This window comes from Leptodactylus fuscus, chromosome 11, assembly GCF_031893055.1.
Source record: "Leptodactylus fuscus isolate aLepFus1 chromosome 11, aLepFus1.hap2, whole genome shotgun sequence".
In the NCBI taxonomy this organism is placed as follows: Eukaryota; Metazoa; Chordata; class Amphibia; order Anura; family Leptodactylidae; genus Leptodactylus; species Leptodactylus fuscus.
Window position 1 is genome coordinate 78,674,334 of NC_134275.1, and position 20,159 is coordinate 78,694,492.

The window sequence follows — 20,159 nt, forward strand, 5'->3', positions numbered from 1 at the left end:
TTTGGTAAACCAGTGTGTTAGCAAAACTGGAAAAAAGGGTCAGAACGGACAGGTCATTTTACACCCCTTTCCAAAGGATTTGTCCAGAATAAAGTTATGGCTGCTACAGACCGGTCAAATCTTCAACGATGTAAATGCTTTGGCCCAGAAGATACTGGATGAAAACAAAACAAATCGCTATCGCCTGTGCTCCTGCCACTTCACTCCGGACTCCTACATTATCAACAACTGCGGGAGAACGTTAAGGGTTAACGCCATACCTTCTCTTTTTCCAGTTGTCGATGAAGGAGAAAGTATTATTGAGGAAAATCTGAAAAAAGACCGCGTAAGGAAACGCAAGAGGCGTTTCGATCCGCCCTGTACATACATACATACGGATGAAATGGTCACAGGTGACGACGAGCTGACAGAAGATGATATACTGTTGACAAAAGTTGGTTTTTGCACCACCGGCACTCAGACGGACTACACGCTGGCGAATTCCATATGTGTTTACGAGGATCTGATGATCTAGATGGAACGATTGCACCCGTACGATCAGATTTAGACATTGTCCTCTGCTAAACCATCAACAAGAAAAAACTTACGTGAAAACCAAGCTTTTTCGGGGTAGCGCTACTATCATCTGGTGACGATGGAGCCATCTGCGCGCTGGTCAACGATGGAAAGTGCCTTAAAAGAAGAGGCAGAAGAGGCAATGACACTAAGGCACACTTCACATCTGCGTTTGGGCTTTCACTTCGGGACCCCTGGACATAAACCTATACGCATAAAAGGAAACCCACGGACTCCATAGACTATAATGAAACATGCGGAAAGAAAAGCTGCTTTTTTATGCGTATAAGTTTCCGTTCAGGGGTCCCCAAGTGGACTCCCCCAATGGAAACCCAAGCGCAGAAGTAAATAGGGCCTAACCTTATTTTACAACAACATAGTCCAGATATTCAGAACTTTTTCGATTAGATTCTGTTTTTTAATTTACACCTTCACCTGTAACTTTGCTTACAAAAATGGGGAAGGTAAGGCTGTGGTCACACAGGGCAGACATGCTGGAACTGTAGCAGCGTTTATCCAAAATGCCCAAAATCGGGAGTGTTTGACGAGACACAACCGGAGGATGGAAACCTGCAGCATTAATTGGCACGCTGCTTCCTAAGGGTAAGTTCACACGGGGTTTTTTGATCGGAAACTGAAGCGGAGGCCACCTCAGGTTCTGGTTCAAAACCCGGGTAGCCGTGACTGAATGCCGATGCACTGCGACACCATCCAGCCGCGCACTCCGCACTGGATTCGGCCCAATGCATGGCCCTAGTCCGGAGGAGGGAGTGTCTTCAGGCCGATTCGCGAGGCAAAACGGCCTGAAGAATGAGCACCTCGCTTCTTTTTTCGGGAGCTGGCACAAGCTCCTGAGCGGCTCCCGTTGATTTCAATGGGAGCCGTCTTTTTGGTCAGGATTTTGACGCGGATTCCGCGTCAAAATCCTGACCAAAAAACCCCGTCTGAACTCGGCCTTAATCACTCTGTGCTGCAGGTTTTTGTAGCTTATGGATGACATCTGTGTGACCACAGTCGAATTGCCACACACAAAAACTTTTAACTTTTTTATTCTTTTTGGAAAACATTTTATTAACCCCCAAAACATTAAAAATGAAAGGAAAAAAAAAACCTTCTGAAAAATGTCACTTTTTTTCTTTAATTGTGAATATAGAATTTGTCTCATAAATGTTGAAAAAACTCAAGTTTAACCCCTAATAGTCACATTAAAATTGCAAAAACCCTCAAAAAATTGTCACTTTTTTTTTTTTTATTGCGGATTTAGATTTTATGGCTCATATGAATCTTCCTGGCACATAATCCAATGTTTTATGGACATTTTAACCCTTTAGCCATCTAACTTATTTTAGTCTTAGGGTGCATTCACACTGAGTAAACGCTAGCTTATTCTGAACGTAAAACACGTTCAGAATAAGCGGCGTCTAAAGCAGCTCCATTCATTTCTATGGGAGCGGGGATACGAGCGCTCCCCATAGAAATGAATGGGCTGCTTCTTTCACTCCGTGCAGTCCCATTGAAGTGAATGGGGAGTGCTGGCGTGTACGCTCCGGCATGAGCAGAGCTTGCCGTATACGCCGGCACTTCCCATTCACTTCAATGGGACTGCACGGAGTGAAAGAAGCAGCCCATTCATTTCTATGGGGAGCGCTCGTATCCCCGCTCCCATAGAAATGAATGGAGCTGCTTTAGACGCCGCTTATTCTGAACGTGTTTTACGTTCAGAATAAGCTAGCGTTTACTCAGTGTGAATTCACCCTTACATCAGTAACATGTTATCCCTCTCTCCATTCCGGCTTTCTCTGCACGAGTCATTTCGGACAGGAAAGTAGATTGTGAAGTACTTTCCTGTCCGCATGCTCCCTGCAGAGATCTCGCAGCAAGCACACGGACCCCATTATAGTCTATGGGGTCCATGTGCTTTTACTGCACACCGCTTGCAAATGCGTTTGGTATTCCGTTCGGGGGGGTCTGCATGCAGACTCCCCCGAATGGAATACCAACGCAGATGTGAATGAGGGGTTATCTCTTTTTTCTTTAGCGTAGAGTCCTTGTATTTTGTGGGATGAATTATAGCTTATATAGGAACCATTTTTTGCTACACCTACTGTAATGAACCTATCAATACTTTTTTTTGGAGGAGATCAGCAGTTTTGCCATTATACGGTAATTATTTTGTCATTTTAGCGATATTTTATTACTTTCGCACAATAAAACATTCCTTTTGTTATAGTTATTTGCTCTCTACCTCCACAATCCCAGACCCATAACATTTTTATTTTATTTTGGTGTACATTTGTTATTTTGGTGGAGGCCACCTCAGGTTCCGATCCAAAAGCCGTGTAGCCGCAACTGAATGCTGATGCACAGCACCGGCATCCATTTGCGCACTCTGTTCCGGGTTATGCCCAATGAATGGGCCTAGTCCAGGAGGAGGGAGAGGCGAAACGGCCTGAAGAATGGGCGCCTCGCTTCTTTTTCCGGGAACCGGCACAAAGCGGGTCCTGGAAAAAAACACCTGAGCGGCTGCCATTGATTTCAATGGGAGCCGTCTTTTTGGTCAGGATTTTTAGGCAGATATGGTCTCAGAATCCTGGCCAAAATACTCAGTGTAAACTTACCCTAAAAGGCTGAGTTCGCACAGAGTTTTTTGGTCAGGAATTTGGAAAGTTGGACATCCTGAACAGAAACCCACGCATGGATGTGAACCGGGCAACAGGGGCTGACGTAGATTTCGGGCAATGTTCTAGTGTAAACAATGTTGGAATTAACAGTGTAGAAATAAAATTTAAAAAAAGTCTAAATTTTTGGCACACAACTGTACCAAAATGTCTGCTAATTTTCCCCTCCCATTGTGCGTTATGGACACAGAAGGGGGGAATATAATTGACTTTCAGGGTGTTTAGCGAGAACGATACGTCTCATCCATTGTCATGGAAAAATATGGAAGTAGAATTTACTTGGAAAATACATAACTTTACCATAGACAGACATGTTGGGATTTGGGAATAAAACACGCCAGACATCAATTCGATGTAGTGTTAAACGCTACAAGAAAAAAATTCAGACCATAAGTCCTATGACTATTAGTGTAAGTTCATATGGTAGAATTTGTTGAATTGAAAAAATTCCAAAAATTGCAAATTCTGTGTCAAATTCTTCATCAGTCAGGCGGTATTCTGCCTCCCATTCATTGCAATGGGAGTTCACACTTGGAATCTGCCAGAAAACTGAACATGATGCTGAGGGAAAGTTCACACTGAGTTTTTTGGTCAGGATTTTGAGGCCGTATTCGCCTCAAAATCCTGACCAAAAAGACAGCTCCCATTGAAACCAATGGGAGCCGCTCAGGAGGTGCTCATTCTTCAGGTCGTTTCGCCTCGTGATTCGGCCTGAAGACACTCCCTCCTCATTCATTGGGCTTAATCCGGAGCGGAGTGCGCGGCTGATGCAACGCATCGGCATTCAGTCGTGGCTACCCGGTTTTTGGATTGGAGTGTGAACCCTTAGGGTGCATTCACACTGAGTAAACGCTAGCTTATTCTGAACGTAAAACACGTTCAGAATAAGCGGCGTCTAAAGCAGCTCCATTCATTTCTATGGGAGCGGGGATACGAGCGCTCCCCATAGAAATGAATGGGCTGCTTCTTTCACTCCGTGCAGTCCCATTGAAGTGAATGGGGAGTGCCGACGTATACGGCAAGCTCTGCTCATGCCGGAGCGTACACGCCGGCACTCCCCATTCACTTCAATGGGACTGCACGGAGTGAAAGAAGCAGCCCATTCATTTCTATGGGGAGCGCTCGTATCCCCGCTCCCATAGAAATGAATGGAGCTGCTTTAGACGCCGCTTATTCTGAACGTGTTTTACGTTCAGAATAAGCTAGCGTTTACTCAGTGTGAATTCACCCTAAGGCTGAGTTCACAGAGTTTTTTGGTCAGGAATCCGCCTCAAAATCAGCCTCCAAAACAAGCCTCCCAATAGAACTCTATGGGGAGGCTTTTTTTTGGAGGCTGATTTTGAGGCGGATTACTGACCAAATTCCCAACCAAAAAACCAAGTGTGAACTCAGCTTTAATTTAGCCTAAAAAAAATCAGTATCTTTAACCCCCCCTTATTCAAGTGAATAAAGGCTGATTGCAGAATCTGCCTCAAAATCTGTTCCAAATTCCTCCGTCTAAGGTTTGGTTCACATCTGCCCTCGAGTTTCTGTATGGGGGTTTGCTTGGGGACCCCCAAACGGTAACCTAGTCTGCATAAAAAGTGGTTACCTTAGGAAACCCACAGACCCTATAGACCAGGGATAGGGAACCTTCGGCTCTCCAGCTGCTGTGAAACTACAACTCCCAGCATGCTCCATTCACTTCCATGGGAGTTCCCAGAACAGCAGAGTCAGTGTGCATGCTGGGAGTTGTAGTTTTGCAACAGCTGGAGAGCCGTACGTTCCCTACCCCTGCTATAGACTATAATGGGGTCCATGGCGTTTCCATTCAAGTTTCCACCCGAAAAATGCAGAGAGAAAAGCGCTACACGCAACACTGTTCTCTCCGCATTTTTCACAGAATCCCCGTACGGAGACCGGGCGCAGGTGTGAACCTGAGCCTAAAGCTATATTCACATGACAATGAATAACTGCAATGTGAGGTCCATTTTTTTGGAACAGACATCACCCGGCAGCATTACATTTTAATGTCTGTAAATGGGGGGCTGTTCATATACCCGATATTGTGACGCTGTAATGGACTGTCAAGATAAAGGCCATGTCCTATTTTCGTCCATTTTCATGAACCCTCAACTATATGGAGGATCCGCGAAAGCAGCTGCTCCATGGGTGCAAGATAGCCACAAAAAACTGATATTTTACATGTGGGTCACGTGACTGTAGCCTTGATCTATTTCATGACGCTGGTGCGAGATGTCCCCGAATTATTACGAATTTCTGACCCCTTCCTCACCTTGATCCCCAACCTGTTCTGCTCACTGCCTTAGAAAGTGTCAAGTAAGGTGGAAAAACACCAATTTTGGCGCATGTTTGTCACAAATGTCCCGTGTGCCAGTTCTATGCCGGCGTTCTGTCCGAGAAGGCGACTCTGATGCTTCCGAAATGCGATGAGGATGACCGCTCCAAAGTTTTCGCTGTCCAGACCTATAGGGGAATATGATGCGAGATGAGCAATGAGACAGGAGTGCGGTCAGGCGACCATATTGGCGCCCACCTGATACCGCTGCCATCGCCTGCACTGTCTTCTCTTGTCATGACGTACGAAGCTTGGCGTCGTCAGCAATTTAACTAAAAACAGGACAACTTTTACATCCCAAGGCAGTAAAGGACTTAATTTTTTAACATTTTCCACTTCCACTGGGTGTAAGTGTCCAATAGATGGGTCCTGTACCCTGTGTCCTCTCCATACACCCCTGAGTCTATGGCAGCTGTACACGAGTCACCCCCTCGGCCTCCATACACTACCTATCCACACTCACGTCCTGCATTTTATATATCTACTGCGTTTAAATACGTTTTTCCCGTTACCTCACATCTTACACCGTGTTTCCCGCCTTTTTTCCCCCCTCAGCATCTCGTACCCGTCCCGCGTTTTCCCTCAAACACTAGTTTTGAGCCGCGCAGGCTCCCGTAGCTCCTCACCCGGCGTTTCCAAGTTGCCGAGCAACGGGGCGTTATCACTGCCGGTTCCTTTCCCTTCACGTGAACACCGGAGGTTCAGTCTCCTCAATACGGACGGTGCCAATGGATCCACTAGCTCATAGCGGGCAGTGAGTATCCTATGGACGGGTGTCCGGGCACTATGGGGTCAGTAATCTCTAGTCTTTCCTCGTGTCAGAGATTTAGGACATTTTACACCTTTGTATTACCTCATATATTTATTATATTCAGTCAGACACGTAATGTGGTCGTAATGTGGTAACTTTGGCGCGTGACCGGTCTCATTCCAGAGGCGTAACGGTCCTCGCACGGTCACCAGCGTTACAATTCTCTTCCCCATAGGTGGCAATGGAAGTTGAGTCGCCATTACAATTCACGGACAGCTGAATGGCGCCATAGGTGTATGACCGTACCGCGGAATCATCTTTGGAAGTGAATGGAGCATGTTGGGAGTCGTAGTCTCGAGGGCCGGAGGTTGCTGACCCCTGATATATATATAGGCTGGCAGGCGTTGGAGGTATACAGCGGGATAGACTCCGCACGTATACCGCCGATACAACCCACCTTTTTACATTTGCTTTGTGGTTTTCTACCATGGATGGAAACCGCAACGCAGAGACGGATTTGTTATATGAACACCGCCAGCAACAATATGGACACCATATAACGGTGTGTCAGGTCGTGCCGCAGGGTCCGTCGTTTCGACAGTAAAAATGAGTTTCGCTGGCTCGTTATTCTTTACATTAAATATGGCGGAAATCCTAACACAGCCTGTACACGCCGGCGTTACAGCAGGGCTGCCGAACACTTCCCATTCATTTCTATTGGAGCCAGCATGCGAGCGCTCCCCATAGAAATGAATGGGTTGCTTCTTTCGCTGCGAGCAGTCCCATTGAAGTGAATGGGAAGTGCCGGCGTGTATGGCTCGGCATGAACAGAGCTTGCCGTATACGCCGGCACTTCCCATTCACTTCAATGGGACTGCTCGCAGTGAAAGAAGCAGCCCATTCATTTCTATGGGGAGCGCTCGCATGCCGGCTCCCATAGAAATGAATGGGAAGTGTTCGGTAGCCCTGCTGTAACGCCGGCGTGTACAGGCTGTGATACACGCTGGCGTTACGTAGTGTGAATGCACCCTAAGGGAGCTTTCACACGGAGTAAACACACGTGTAATTTTGCAAAATACACGTGTAAAAATAAGACTCCCATTGACTTCAATGATATTTTTTTTTTTTACACGTGAAAAAAATACGCCGGTAAAACGTCATTGAAGTCAATGGGAGTCTTATTTTTACACATGTATTTTTACATGTGTATTTTGCAAAATTACACACGTGTTTACTCCGTGTGAAGGCTTCCTTAATAAAAGCCCCAACTGGTGAAGGGAACGACTGATATGTGAAGAGGCTCCAGCTCCGTTCTCTTCATAGGTCAGGGGCACATCACTGAATGCAGATGTTCGTGTGAGGATCTGGCATGGATTTCCAGAATTCATGCCAAAAACAAAAAATCTGACGTCCCTTTAGGGTTTTTGGTCGGGATTTTGAGGCCATATCTGCCTCAAAATCCTGATCAAAAACACGGCTCCCATTGAAATTCGGCTACCGGAAAAATGAACGGACATGGTCATTCTTTCAGGCGGATTCGCCTCACTGCATCCGCCTGCAGACACTCCCTCCTCCCGACTAGGTTCATTCATCTGGGCCTAATCCAGAGCCAAGTGCGCGACTGGGTGCTGGTGCAGTGCAGCGGCATCCAGTCGCAGCTACCCGTATCTTGGTCTGGATCCTGAGGCGGCCTCCACCTCAGGTTCCAGACCAAAAAACCCTGTGTGAACTTAGCCTTAGACTGCCTCATCTCCTTTTATACCACCTATTATTTGGCTTATTTTGAGCTCGAATTTTATAACACAATGTCGTCACATCATAGCACGTTTAAACCACGCCCCCATTTATTGAGAATCCACACCCACATGTCTAGTAAGACAAAAAATTTTAGCCCAAATTAGAGGCGCTTAGGTAAGCCACGCTGCATTCACACCAATGTCTAGTTGTAACTAGAGATGAGCGAGTACTATTCGAATAGCACGTACGCATAGGAATGAATGGGAGCGGCCGGCATGCAGAATTTGCCGGCGGCTGACCACTTAACCTCCTGCATGCCAGCTGCGTCCTTTCATTCTTATGGGTGCGTGCTATTCAAAACGGGAGTTTCAAATAGTACTCTCTCATCTCTAGATGTAACCCCAATGGGAAATCTGGGCCTGTATACTGTACACATCTCCTTTATCCACATACAGAACAGGTGATGAGGACATTGGGGGTACACAACTTTTCCCATGTGAGTGGGGCGGTGGTTGTGCGTGCACGGTCACCCCTCTATACATGTAGATCTCTTAGGAGAACTTGTAGGTTCCTGTTCTTCTGATCACTGAGGTCCTTGCAATGAGGCACTTATCACCTCTCCTGTGGATATGAGAAGTGTCTATAGTGGGACAACCCCTTTAAGGAATAGCCAAACATACAAATAATATGCGGTGGGATTTGCTGTAAAGCTCTAGCAAAATCCACAACTAATCTGCTGCAGAATCCACCCAATGGATAGCAAAGGCTGGAATAAATCCACATGCTGCAGATCAATATGCACCCTTGTTCCCCCCCCCCCCCCAGTTTGTAATTGAGATTTTCCAGATGAAAAATCTGCAGCATAGTTGACCTGTGCGAGCATGTCCTTAGCGTAATGCCAGAGGTAGCCATTGGAGACCTGGACGGCTTCTCGTAATCTGGTCCTATGGTAAGATGATCCTTCTAATGAACAACAGCGGATCCCGAAGGGATATCTGTTGGTTTCTCCCTGACATTGCTTGCAGAGATTTTTTTTTTTAACCGCAATTGCAGGCTGACTCTGTTCCAAACAGACGTTAGTGCAAATGTGAACAGAGCCTTAGTGTACGTTCCACATACAGGCCGAAAATGACACCATTGTGCAAGTTAGTGCAGTTTTCAAATCAAACTGAATGATAAAAATGGACTATTGCACATTTTATCTGATATTGTATGTTATGTTATATGGAATTTTTTATGTTTTTTCTCTCCAGGTTTCAGTAATGTAAGATCCTTCTGGACCAGATAATTGTCCTTTACCTTCAAGGATGGACAAGGACAGCAACAAGATGGCTGAGCAGATACTAAACCTCACTCTGAAGATCATCTACTTACTGACCGGAGAGGTGAGGGCTCCTGGGAATGATATCACATGAGAGTTTCTGGGATTGTATATAGTGATTTGTATCAATGCGTCTCTCCATACACAGGACTACATGGTAGTGAAGAAATCTGATGAGTGTCTGACAACCAGCGCAGATCCCCAAGTGTCAGGAGGATGGAGCAAGAACCAAAGCCCTGTCTTAGAGTCTCCATCACTGATATTTCATAATGAGCAGAAGATCCTAGAGCTCACCAGTAAGATCCTCCAGATATTGACCAGAGAGGTGAGCGCTGCTGGGAATACTGGGACTTGATACTGAGGAGTAATATATCTGGATGATGGCCGTATCATGGTGTTTTCAGGTTCCTATAAGGCGTCAGGGTGTCGCTGTCTATCTCTCCATGGAGGAGTGGGAGTATTTAGAAGAACACAAGGATCAGTACAAGGAGGTGATGATGGAGGACGAGCCGCCCCTCACACCACAGGGTAAGAGGAGACTCTCATTGGCTATTAAGGAGACGTATTGAGTCTCTTAGCTAGTCCTCAGTATATATTCACATATATATTCACTACCTGTGCACATATTATAGATGGATCCTGTAAGAGTGATACACCTGAGAGATGCCTCAGTCCTCTGGAAGGTTCAAGTGGAAACCATAATGTGCCACAACATCATCAGGTAGGAGGGACAGATCCATAAGGAGCTGTCTTGTACATTCCTACTACATAAATTAAATGTCTTCTGTTTTGGTTATAGATCGATGATCTGGTTATTGTCAAAGTGGAAGAGACAGAGGAGTGTTGTATAGGTGATCTCCCATACGAGGAGGAGGAAGCACCTACTAATATCAGCACTGGTGAGTACTGACCATCCGGGATATCAGCCTCGTAAAGTCTCATCCATTTTGTTGCTATTGTGAACTGCAGATTTTTGAGCTGCACATTATCACTGACTACTAGAGAAAATTTCAAGGGATCCTATCATTAAAACTCAATTTTTTGTCCCTAACACATAGGAATAGCCTTAAGAAAGACTATTCATCTCTAACCTTTAGATGTCTTCTCCGTGCTGCCGTTCGGTATAAACCCCCGGTTTTCGTCGGTATGTAAATGAGTTCTCTCGCAGCACTGGGGGCGGTCCCAATGCTGCCAGAGAGCTCTCCAGCGACGCCTTCATCTTCTTCAGGAACAGCCTCTCTTTGCGTCTTCTTCCGGCGCTGGCGGTCAAGACTTCTAGGCCTCGGGCAGCCCGCCAGCCATAAGAATGGTTGTTTACAATACTGTGTAAGCGGCCATTTTCTTGTGGCCAGTGGGCATGCGCAGTCGGCTTTGCTCGAGGCCTAGAAGTTTGAAGCCAGCTCCGAAAGAAGACGTGAAGAGAGGCCGTTCCTGAAGAAGATGGAGGCGGCGCTGGAGAGTTCTCTCGCAGCATTGGGGACGCCCCCAGTGCTGTTTGAGCGCAGAGGACCGCCTCCAGTGCTGCGAGAGAATTCATTTGCATACCGACAAAAAACGGATTATATACCAAACGGCAGTGCGGAGCAGACATCTAAAGGTAGGAGATGAATAGTCTTTCTTAAGGCTATTCCTATGTGATAGGGACAAAAAATTGAGTCTTAATGATAAGATCCCTTTCAACTGTGCCAGAATCAGTGGAGCAGCAGCTATTCAGTGATGTAAAGAGCTGGACTTATTGGAGGTGGTGAAAGGTTCCCTTTAAAACAAAAAATAACCTCTCCTTCTTTCCAGGAGATGACTGCTCTGGAGTCTCAGAGGAAAATCTCCTTCCATATTCAGAGGTTGGAGTAGAAGATGGCAATATCTCACAGGATCTTTATAGAGACCATCTTATTGCTCCTATCTCACCTCCAGCCCACCACAGCGGAGTCTTACTATCCGACCCCACAACTCTCACAGATCCTTCATCCGATCAGGTCCCTAAACCATTCCCATGGTCTGAATATAGAGAGTATTGTAGGAACAGATTAAATATTCTCACACACAAGGCGGCTCAAAGAGACGAGAAACAATTTTCATGTCCGGAATGCGAGAAATGTTTTTCCTACAAATCAAATCTTTACGACCATCTAAAAATTCACACTGGAGAGCGGCCATATTTATGTTCAGATTGCGGGAAATGTTTTACCCGCAGGTCGGATCTGGTTAGACATCACAGGACGCACACCGGGGAGAGGCCGTATACCTGTCCGGTCTGCGGCAAAAACTTTGCCATGAAATCGGTTCTTGTCGGACATCAAAAAATTCATACGGGGGAGAGACCGTACTCGTGTCTGGAATGTGGGAAAAGCTTTAACCGGAAATTCAGTCTTGCCGTCCATCAGAGGGTTCACACGGGGGAGAGGCCGTTCTCGTGTTCGGAGTGCCAGAAATCGTATACGAACAAGAAACAATTGGTTCTGCATCAGAGACAGCACACAGGGGAGAAGGCCGTGATATCTTGACCCACTATGGGACTTGAATCTCTCTGCACATCACGGCACATACATGTGAGGAAATCTACTTTTATGTGTTGGAAATTTTTGTTTACAGAAAATTCTAAAAATTTTTGGTTGTAACACGAGTAAAATGTGCTGGAGCTATTGGGTCACATGTAAGTGTTTAATATGTCTTACCCTACAAAACAACCGTCTGCTGTGATGGCTGTTGAACCTCCCGCACACAGCAATCTATAACTCCACGCGGGCACTTGTCATCGTTCAGGGGCTTACTGCTAGCGATATATGGGGTAGGCAGAATTTATGATCAAACGCTGGGTCTTGGCATAAAGACATGTTAAAACCCCCCAAAAAACATCACTTTTAATTTACCTATACATGTGCTCTACATAAAAGTTATCTTGTTTTCTAAATATAAGGTTACAGCTTGTATTCTACTCCAGAGCTGCATTCACAGTCCTGCTAGTTGCCATCTGTAATTTCCATTTCCCTCTGACCTGCCATAACACTGCACACAGTAAGTACAGGAGAATCTGTTGTGTAATAGAGACAGCCCTGGGATCATGCAGGACATATATAGAGAAGTACTGACGTGTACTGATGCGAATGAAGCCCTGGTTGTGATAGAAAGCTACTATTTAGAGGAAGATAGCTGGGAGTAAAGTGTAACGTACAACCCCAAAATTTCACCAGGGAACCTGGAGGTCTTCAGACTTCACCCAGTAGCGAATGGTAGAAGACTTTGTGTGGTGTCACGCTTGCATTTGCTTAAAGAGGTTTCTTGAGACTTGTGTAATGGCAACTTATAATTGTTATAGGTCATCAAATCAATGGGGTCTGACACCCAGCGCCCCAATCCATCAGCTGTGTGAAGAGGTCACGGCCCACATACGATGGATGGTCATTATTTTGTATGGCCAATATGCAGTAGTACATTTGCCCGAGCCCAGTGGTCCCCAACCTTTTTTCCACCAGGGACCAGTTTCAGCAAGACAATTTTTTGGATGGGGAAGGGGTGTGGTTGGGGGTGGGGTTAAGCATGGGGTTGCAGATTAGAATCATGTACATTTGAAAACACAAGAGAAAGTTTGGTAGGCGCCGTCCGCGTCCGCAGCGAGCTCTGAGCACGTCCCTCCGCTCTCCTTGTTATCCCACTTGTGATGGCAGCGCGCCCAGGAGAGGTGAGTGGCTGTCAGCCACTGGACCCGGAAGACAGAACAGCAGACCGCTGCCGCAGCAGAGCTCTGAGCACGGCCCTCTGCTGTGACCACGGTCTGCTGTGCTGTCACTGGATGTCAGTGTTGTGGAGCCAGCGAGTGCCCGGGGCTGAGCCAGCACCCACCATTTGTCCGAGATACTATACTATACTGGAAAAATCCCGGGTCCTGGCTCAGCCCCGGGCACTCGCCGGCTCCACAGCAGCTGCTGACTCCTTGCCACCGGTCCGCAGGGCATGTTGCACTGGTCCGGTTGGGGACCCCTGCCCTAGAGAGTGCAGGAGAAATGTCTGACAGGCATGTTTTCCTGCCATCTATGTTGGGTATGTTCACATGGACTTTAGCTCTAAACTTAAGGAAGATACCACCTGAAACCAGCCTGCATTCATTATAGTGGGGGGCAGGCGCTGATTTATTTATTTATTTTGATGTTTTTTTTGGATCCTGCCTGATAAGTCCTATTGAAGTTAATGGGAGGCAGAAAAATCGGACTGGAAGGGGCAGAAAATGGAAGCAATGGACACAGCGTAGCACAGCAGAGTTATAGCTTCACAGGTACAGGCACAGCGTTGACCAGCCCTGGGTGTTGGGAGACATTTTAAGGGTAAGTTCACACAGGGTTTTTTGGATCGAAATCTGAGGCGGAGGTCACCTCAGGTTCCGATCCAAAAACCGGGTAGCTATGACTGAAAGCCGGTGCACTGCACCGATATCCAGCCACGTGCTCCGCTCCGGATTAAGCCTAATGAATGGGCCTAGTCCGGAGGAGGGATCGTCTTCAGGCCGAATCGCGAGGCAAAACGGCCTAAAAAATGAGCACCTCGCTTCTTTTTCCAGGAGCTAGAAGAAACGGCTCCTGGAAAAAACTCCTGAGCGGCTCCCGTTGATTTCAATGGGAGCCGTCTTTTTGGTCAGGATTTTCAGGCGTATACGGCCTCAAAATCCTCAGCAAAAAACCCCAGTGTGAACTTACCCTAACAATCTCAGCCCCAGTTTGTTGAATTCGGTTTAACCATTTAACTTCCAGATTTCTGTGTAGTTGTTACACCAGAGATCTCTCATTATTGTACAGCTGGTGGAACTTGTGGCCTGATCTATGCTAAATCTGCACAGCAGGAATCCAGGATTTTTCTCTAAGGCCACACATAGCGGGCAGCAACCCAAAAACCCTGCGGAAAGACCTGTGGAAATGCATTGCATTTTTTACGCAGCATTTTTCACAGAAAGCCTGCACAGGTTTCCTCTGCGGTTTTGCTGCTGCTGTTATAACTTGATGGAAAATGCCAGCGTTTCCAGGGGTACAATCGACATGCTGCAATTTACAAAAACTGCTGTGGCTTGCCAGTCTTATGCTCCACATTGTATACAGTATACAATCTAGTGAAAACACTCACGTTTCCACAGCTAAAATTGACATGTTGTGGTTTCATTTTGCAGTGTATGCATGAGATTATCAAAATCACATTCACTTTGCTGGTACTATAACATTTAACAGATTTTTTTTTTTGTTACAGCTGAGGGTTTGTTACAATTGTATTCAGTCTAGGCAATCCTTTCTGAGATAAATACATCAGGCCCGGTTCACATCTGCGTTCAGTATTCCGCTTGGGGACCCCCTCCCTTTCGGAAACTTATACGCATTAAATAGCGGTTAGCTAAGAAGCGATATGAACCCCTTAGGCTATAATGGGGTTCATGTGGTTTCCGCACGAAATACGCAGAGAAAAAAGTGCTGCTTGTGAAGCTGAAGACGAGTGTGAAACTGATGTCAGATGGAGATGTAAACATAGCCTTAGCACCGGCTGCTGACAGACATTGTATCTATCATCTGCACATATATATACTTTGTATACAGTCTTCTCTGTGACTAAAAGACCTTTGATGATGCCAAAATCATGTGACCAATGATGTAGTTGGGGGGAGGGGGCTGCTGCAGGAGTTCCGTGCTCAGTCACATGATCATGACATCATCAAAGGTCCTGCATCCTCAGCGAGCTGTTTTTTTTTTCGTGGGTAGTCAGTGAATATTTCCAGGGTCCAGTCCTCTCCGAATTCTGTAGCCGTCCAGGTATGTACTTGTCATATTCGCTGTGCCTACATGTAGTTGCTGCAGTTTCCTCCTACACATCTTTACTTGGTTATTCTCCAATAACTCTCAGGCGGGTTCACATCTGCGCCGTATTCTCCATTGGAGACTCTGCCGCAAAAACTGCCAGAAATCACTGGAGAGAAAACTCCTGCATGGAAGACTCTTCTCTTGGAAGCTTTCAGTATGAAAACAGCAGCCACCCAGCGGACCTCATTATAATCAACGGCATCCACAAGTCGCCATTTGTCACCGTTGTTTTAGCGGTCCGGCTCTCCATTGTTTGGATCCAGAGAGGCCGTTGCAGATGTGATCCTATTATCACTAGATTAGAACAACGTGCAATGTGCTCCTCAGTACGTGGCGTTTGCAAATTTGAGCTCCAGATCAGTGACACAAAACACCTGCAAATTTTACCCTTTTTTCAGCTCTTCGATACGTTGAATAAGATCTCCCCGTCTTCTGTGCTCGACGTATCAGACGTTTCGTAGGCGATTTCACATCATTGATTGCGTATGATGTTTTCAGTATCAGCATGGGACTAGCAAAGCCACAGCCAAAAAGTCAGGCCAGGCTTTTGTCTACTCCATTCCTTCACGTTTACTTGGAAGTGACCCCTTTCCTTTTAGGCGTTCCAAGTACAAATACCCCTCATAACACAAGTCGTCTCTAGTCGCAGATGATCCTGGGTGTGTCTTCTGGTTGCAAATGTGAAAATCCAGAAAATATTCACCCCCATCTTGTTCTCTCTCTCCAGGTTCTACCTATTAACCTCTATGAGATAAGTTTCCTTCTGCTGGCTGACCACTCAAGAATGGACACAAGTCACCGGAGTCACAACATGACTGAGCGGATACTAAACCTCACCCTGGAGATCATCTACCTGTTGACTGGAGAGGTGAGGTAGATGGCATCAATCTATGGATAGAGATGTGGTGAAGGATGATGAGAGGGATGGATATCAGTGTGTCTGTCCATACACAGGATTACACAGTCGTGAAAAGAACTGGTGAATGTGTAGCCCCCAGTAACTACCCCATTGGGTTGGGAGAATGGAGCGATACCAGATGTCCCATCTCGAAGCCTCAAAGCAATGAGAAGATCCTGGAGCTCACCAGTAAGATCATTCAGATGCTGACCGGAGAGGTGAGCATATAATACAATACCATGACGGGATAACGTGTCTGGATGACTATTGCATGTTTGTATCTGTCAGGTCCCTATAAGGTGTCAGGACGTCACCGTCTATCTCTCCATGGAGGAGTGGGAGTATTTAGAAGGACACAAGGATCAGTACAAGGACACCATGATGGAGGACGACCAGCCCATCACACCACAGGGTAAGAGGAGACTGTAAATGTACAGGTGAGCAGTTTGTGGCTCACCTAGGAACACACGTCACTTAATATTCCCACCAATATTTGGTTTGACCTTTGCCCTTTGGAGGAGGAGTCCTGGAAGTGATGATACAGCCCCTACGGATATAGCCCTGATTTCAACATCATCCAGGCGTGACATGAAGAGACGGAAGGATTGCAACAAGCCTACATCTACAGAAGATGCTATATACTGATATATTTAAAGGGATTTCATCATTAAAACCAATTTTTTGGGCGATCACACGTGGGAATAGCCTTAAGAAAAGCTATTCTTCTGCTCCTTTAGATGTCATCTCCGTTCGGTAGAAATCCTGGTTTTCGTCGGTATGCAAATGAGTTCTCTCGCAGCAAAGGGGGCGGTCCTCTGCTCAAACAGCACTGAAGGCGGTCCTCAGCGCTCAAACAGCACTGGGGGCGGTCCTCAGCGCTCAAACAGCACTGGGAGTGGTCCTCAGTGCTCCAACAGCACTGGGGGCGTCCCCAATGCTGCAAGAGAAATCTCCAGCGCTGCCTCCATCTTCTTCAGGAACGGGCTCTTCACACGTCTTCTTCCGGTGGGGGTCAAACTTCTAGGCCTCGGGTAGAGCCGACTGCGCATGCCCACAGGCCACAAGAAAATGGCCGCTTACTTACTATGTGATTGACAAAAAATTTTATTCCAATGGTAGATTCCCTTTAAGATATATACTGACTTATCCAAGTGTGACTAAAGCAAATAGTTTTTTTTAACCACATCCGTTGAATGCTGGGATCTATGAATACTTTATATATATCCGCCGCTCCATTTGGGAATTAACCCTAAACTATACGTATGTGTTTTTACAGATGGCTCCAGTACTAGCCCCTCACCAGAGAATTGTGCCCGTCCCCTTTATTCTCAGGAAGGTCCAGGTGAAAATCTTACTGTCCAACAGGATCAGCAGGTAGACAAAAAAAAAATCGCCATAAGTGGACATGACTATGGCAAAAGTTGTCGCTATTTCTAGTCCGATTCATGTTTTAGATCGATGACCTGATTATTGTCAAAGTGGAAGAGACCGAGGGAGAGGAGGAGTGTTATAAGACTGATGTCCCATGTAAGGAGGAGGACGCTCCTACCAATATCAGTACAGGTAAGTGAGAGTCACATTCATGGATGACGGCAATCTTTTAGGCTCTGTTCACGTTTCGACTTTTGAGCAGGTCTAGTTCTTTGCTGTAAGTGCTTTGCATGTGTTCCCCATGTTTGCATGGATTTCCTCCAGGTCCTCTCGTTTCCTCCTACTAAGGAAAATTATATTGTGACCCTCACTGGAAACAGAGATTGAGACGAGTGATGACTCTAGAGTTGGAACCGTGTTGCAGTCATGTGTCAATAGGCTAAGATTACACGGCTACTTTGACCTTGTCTCACGTTGCCTATCCGAATCCCGCCATATGGCTTCTTTAGTATTGTAAGTGAATGGAGTCGCAATGCAACCCGATGGTGCTACAACGATGACGTCTAGTTGCAAAATTTTTTTTTTTTTTTTGCAACTAGTTGCAGACACTATTCTCGTGGGGTCACAATGAGAGTCCATTTTCCTACAATAGTAAAGAAGATGAAGAGTGACACGCCAAAGTCATTATGTAGCTGTAGGCTTATAGTCAAGGAATCCATCTACAAAAATGTTCTTGTTCCCAACAGATGTCCCCCTGAGCCTTGGCAGCAATTCTCTCGCATCCTCTTCAGATTGTGACCTTAATATTTATGGACAACCCTTCATCACCATACAGATTCCTCCCCTCATCCACAGTGGAGATCTGGTATCTGTTCCCACTACTACCCTCATCCAGCCTCCCCCCGATCAATCACCCATCCTCCATCTCCTTCCAAGGCCCAATGGTGAGAAGCAGAAGAACAATTCCAAAAACGAGGGACGATTTCCCTGGCCAGAATGTGGAAAAAGTTTCACAATGAGATCAAACTTTGTGGAACATCTGAAAGTTGACACAGCGGAGAAGCCTCTTTCTTGTACTCTGTGCGGGAAATGCTTCAAACGGAAATCGGATCTCGTCAGGCACCAAAAAACTCACACCGGGGAGAAACCGTACTTGTGTTCAGAATGCGGGAAACGTTTTGCTATTAAATCAAATCTTCTAGCCCATCACAGAATCCACACGGGCGAGCGGCCATTCCCCTGTCCTGTATGTGGGAAATGCTTCATCCAGAAGTCCGATCTTGTTGTCCACCAGATCGCTCACACCGGGGAGAAGCCATTTGGCTGTACGGTGTGTGGGAAGTGCTTCAACCGCAAAAGAAGTCTCGTTCGACATCAGAGAATTCACACGAGAGAGAAGTCCTAGTCATGTCCAGGGAAGTGGCGTCCAAGACAATTCGGACAATTCTCAGGGCGAGGAGTCTTGTTTAGAACGTAAGACTTTTTGTATAAATAAATCAGATCTTGTACATGAGAGAATCCGCACACGAGGAGTCATTCAGCTCCAGTGATTGGGAAATATTCTAAGAAATCAAATCTCATTGAACGGCCAAACATTTGCACTGGAGAAGCCATTTTAAGGCCGAAGACCATACGTGGCGTAAACACCATGGTTTGCCTGTGGCGGAAATGCTGCAGAAAAAAATGCAGCATTTTCGAGTCACTGTGTAGTGGATCCCTTCCCCCCACTGTAATAAAATATGCGCAGCCGGTGTCCCTATAGATATAAGCAGAGAGTCCACAGCATAAACCTCTATGAACATTCTGTGAAAAGCACTGTGAGAAAATCTGTGATGCCACGGTATTTCCAGCAGCGCTTTTTTGCCGTGGGGCCGTAGCCTAAAGGGGTTGTCATATATAGTAGATGAGTTTGGATGAAGACTCAGGTCCATCAAGCCAACCATACAGTGTTGATCCAGAAGAAGGCAAAAACTCCATGAGGCTAAAGCCAATTGTCCCAGGCCATAGGAAAAAAATCCTTCCCGACCCCCAATCCAGCAATCAGTACGAACCCTGGATCAATGTGTTCGTGCCAAACATCTAAAACCCATAAGGGCTCGTTCACATCTGCGTCCGGCCTCTGTACTGCAGGTTTCTGTTTCCTGCCCAAAACTGGACAGGAGACGGAAATCAATGGGAGGCTTTGTAACCCATTGATTTCAATGTGTAGCACACACGTAAGCTGGCACCCATTGAAATCAATGGGATCTGTTTTGAAGCGCCGCGCTCTGACACGTGTATACGTGTCTAAATGAGCGGCGCGTTACTCCGTGAGAACGGAGCCTAAGAAAGGGCCATAGAACTCGCCCAAGAGAAAAGGGCCATTCAATAACTGGGGCTACTAGGAGTCAGACCCCCACCGATCTAAAATTGGTGACTTTTCCTATTGCAACAAAAGTTTTAGGCAGGTATGCACAATAAGAATGTTTTCAGAAATAGAAGGGTTAATAGTTTATTTGTGTCAATCAACAACATGAAGCAAAGAGAAAGGTAAATCCCATCAATATTTGGTGTGACCTTTGCCCTTTGCAGGAGGAGTCCTGGAAGAAATGATATGCTCCCCCCCCCCTCCCCATCATCCAGTCTGTCTGGGGTGACATGAAGAGACAGACGGATTGGAGCAAGTAACATCCACAGAAG

At 46.3% G+C, this 20,159-nt stretch overlaps 2 protein-coding genes across 2 annotated transcripts in view; both read left to right on the forward strand.

Annotated features, from left to right (window-relative positions):
* The window catches only part of LOC142185526 (uncharacterized), a 54,044-nt gene that overhangs the window by 14,184 nt on the left and 19,701 nt on the right, over window positions 1-20,159 (forward strand). Inside the window, exons 6-13 of the mRNA XM_075260954.1 lie at window positions 9,313-9,323; window positions 15,113-15,163; window positions 15,939-16,079; window positions 16,166-16,327; window positions 16,398-16,521; window positions 17,386-17,483; window positions 17,564-17,672; window positions 18,227-18,884. Of these exons, the coding sequence (XP_075117055.1) occupies window positions 9,313-9,323; window positions 15,113-15,163; window positions 15,939-16,079; window positions 16,166-16,327; window positions 16,398-16,521; window positions 17,386-17,483; window positions 17,564-17,672; window positions 18,227-18,884 (1,354 nt within the window). The remainder of the gene's footprint in view (window positions 1-9,312; window positions 9,324-15,112; window positions 15,164-15,938; window positions 16,080-16,165; window positions 16,328-16,397; window positions 16,522-17,385; window positions 17,484-17,563; window positions 17,673-18,226; window positions 18,885-20,159) is intronic.
* On the forward strand, window positions 9,317-11,928 carry LOC142184445 (oocyte zinc finger protein XlCOF7.1-like). Its single transcript, XM_075259317.1, has 6 exons — window positions 9,317-9,444; window positions 9,529-9,705; window positions 9,785-9,908; window positions 10,013-10,101; window positions 10,180-10,279; window positions 11,172-11,928. Exons 1-6 carry the CDS (start codon window positions 9,367-9,369, stop codon window positions 11,882-11,884), a joined length of 1,281 nt encoding a protein of 426 aa, XP_075115418.1. The 5' UTR covers window positions 9,317-9,366; the 3' UTR covers window positions 11,885-11,928.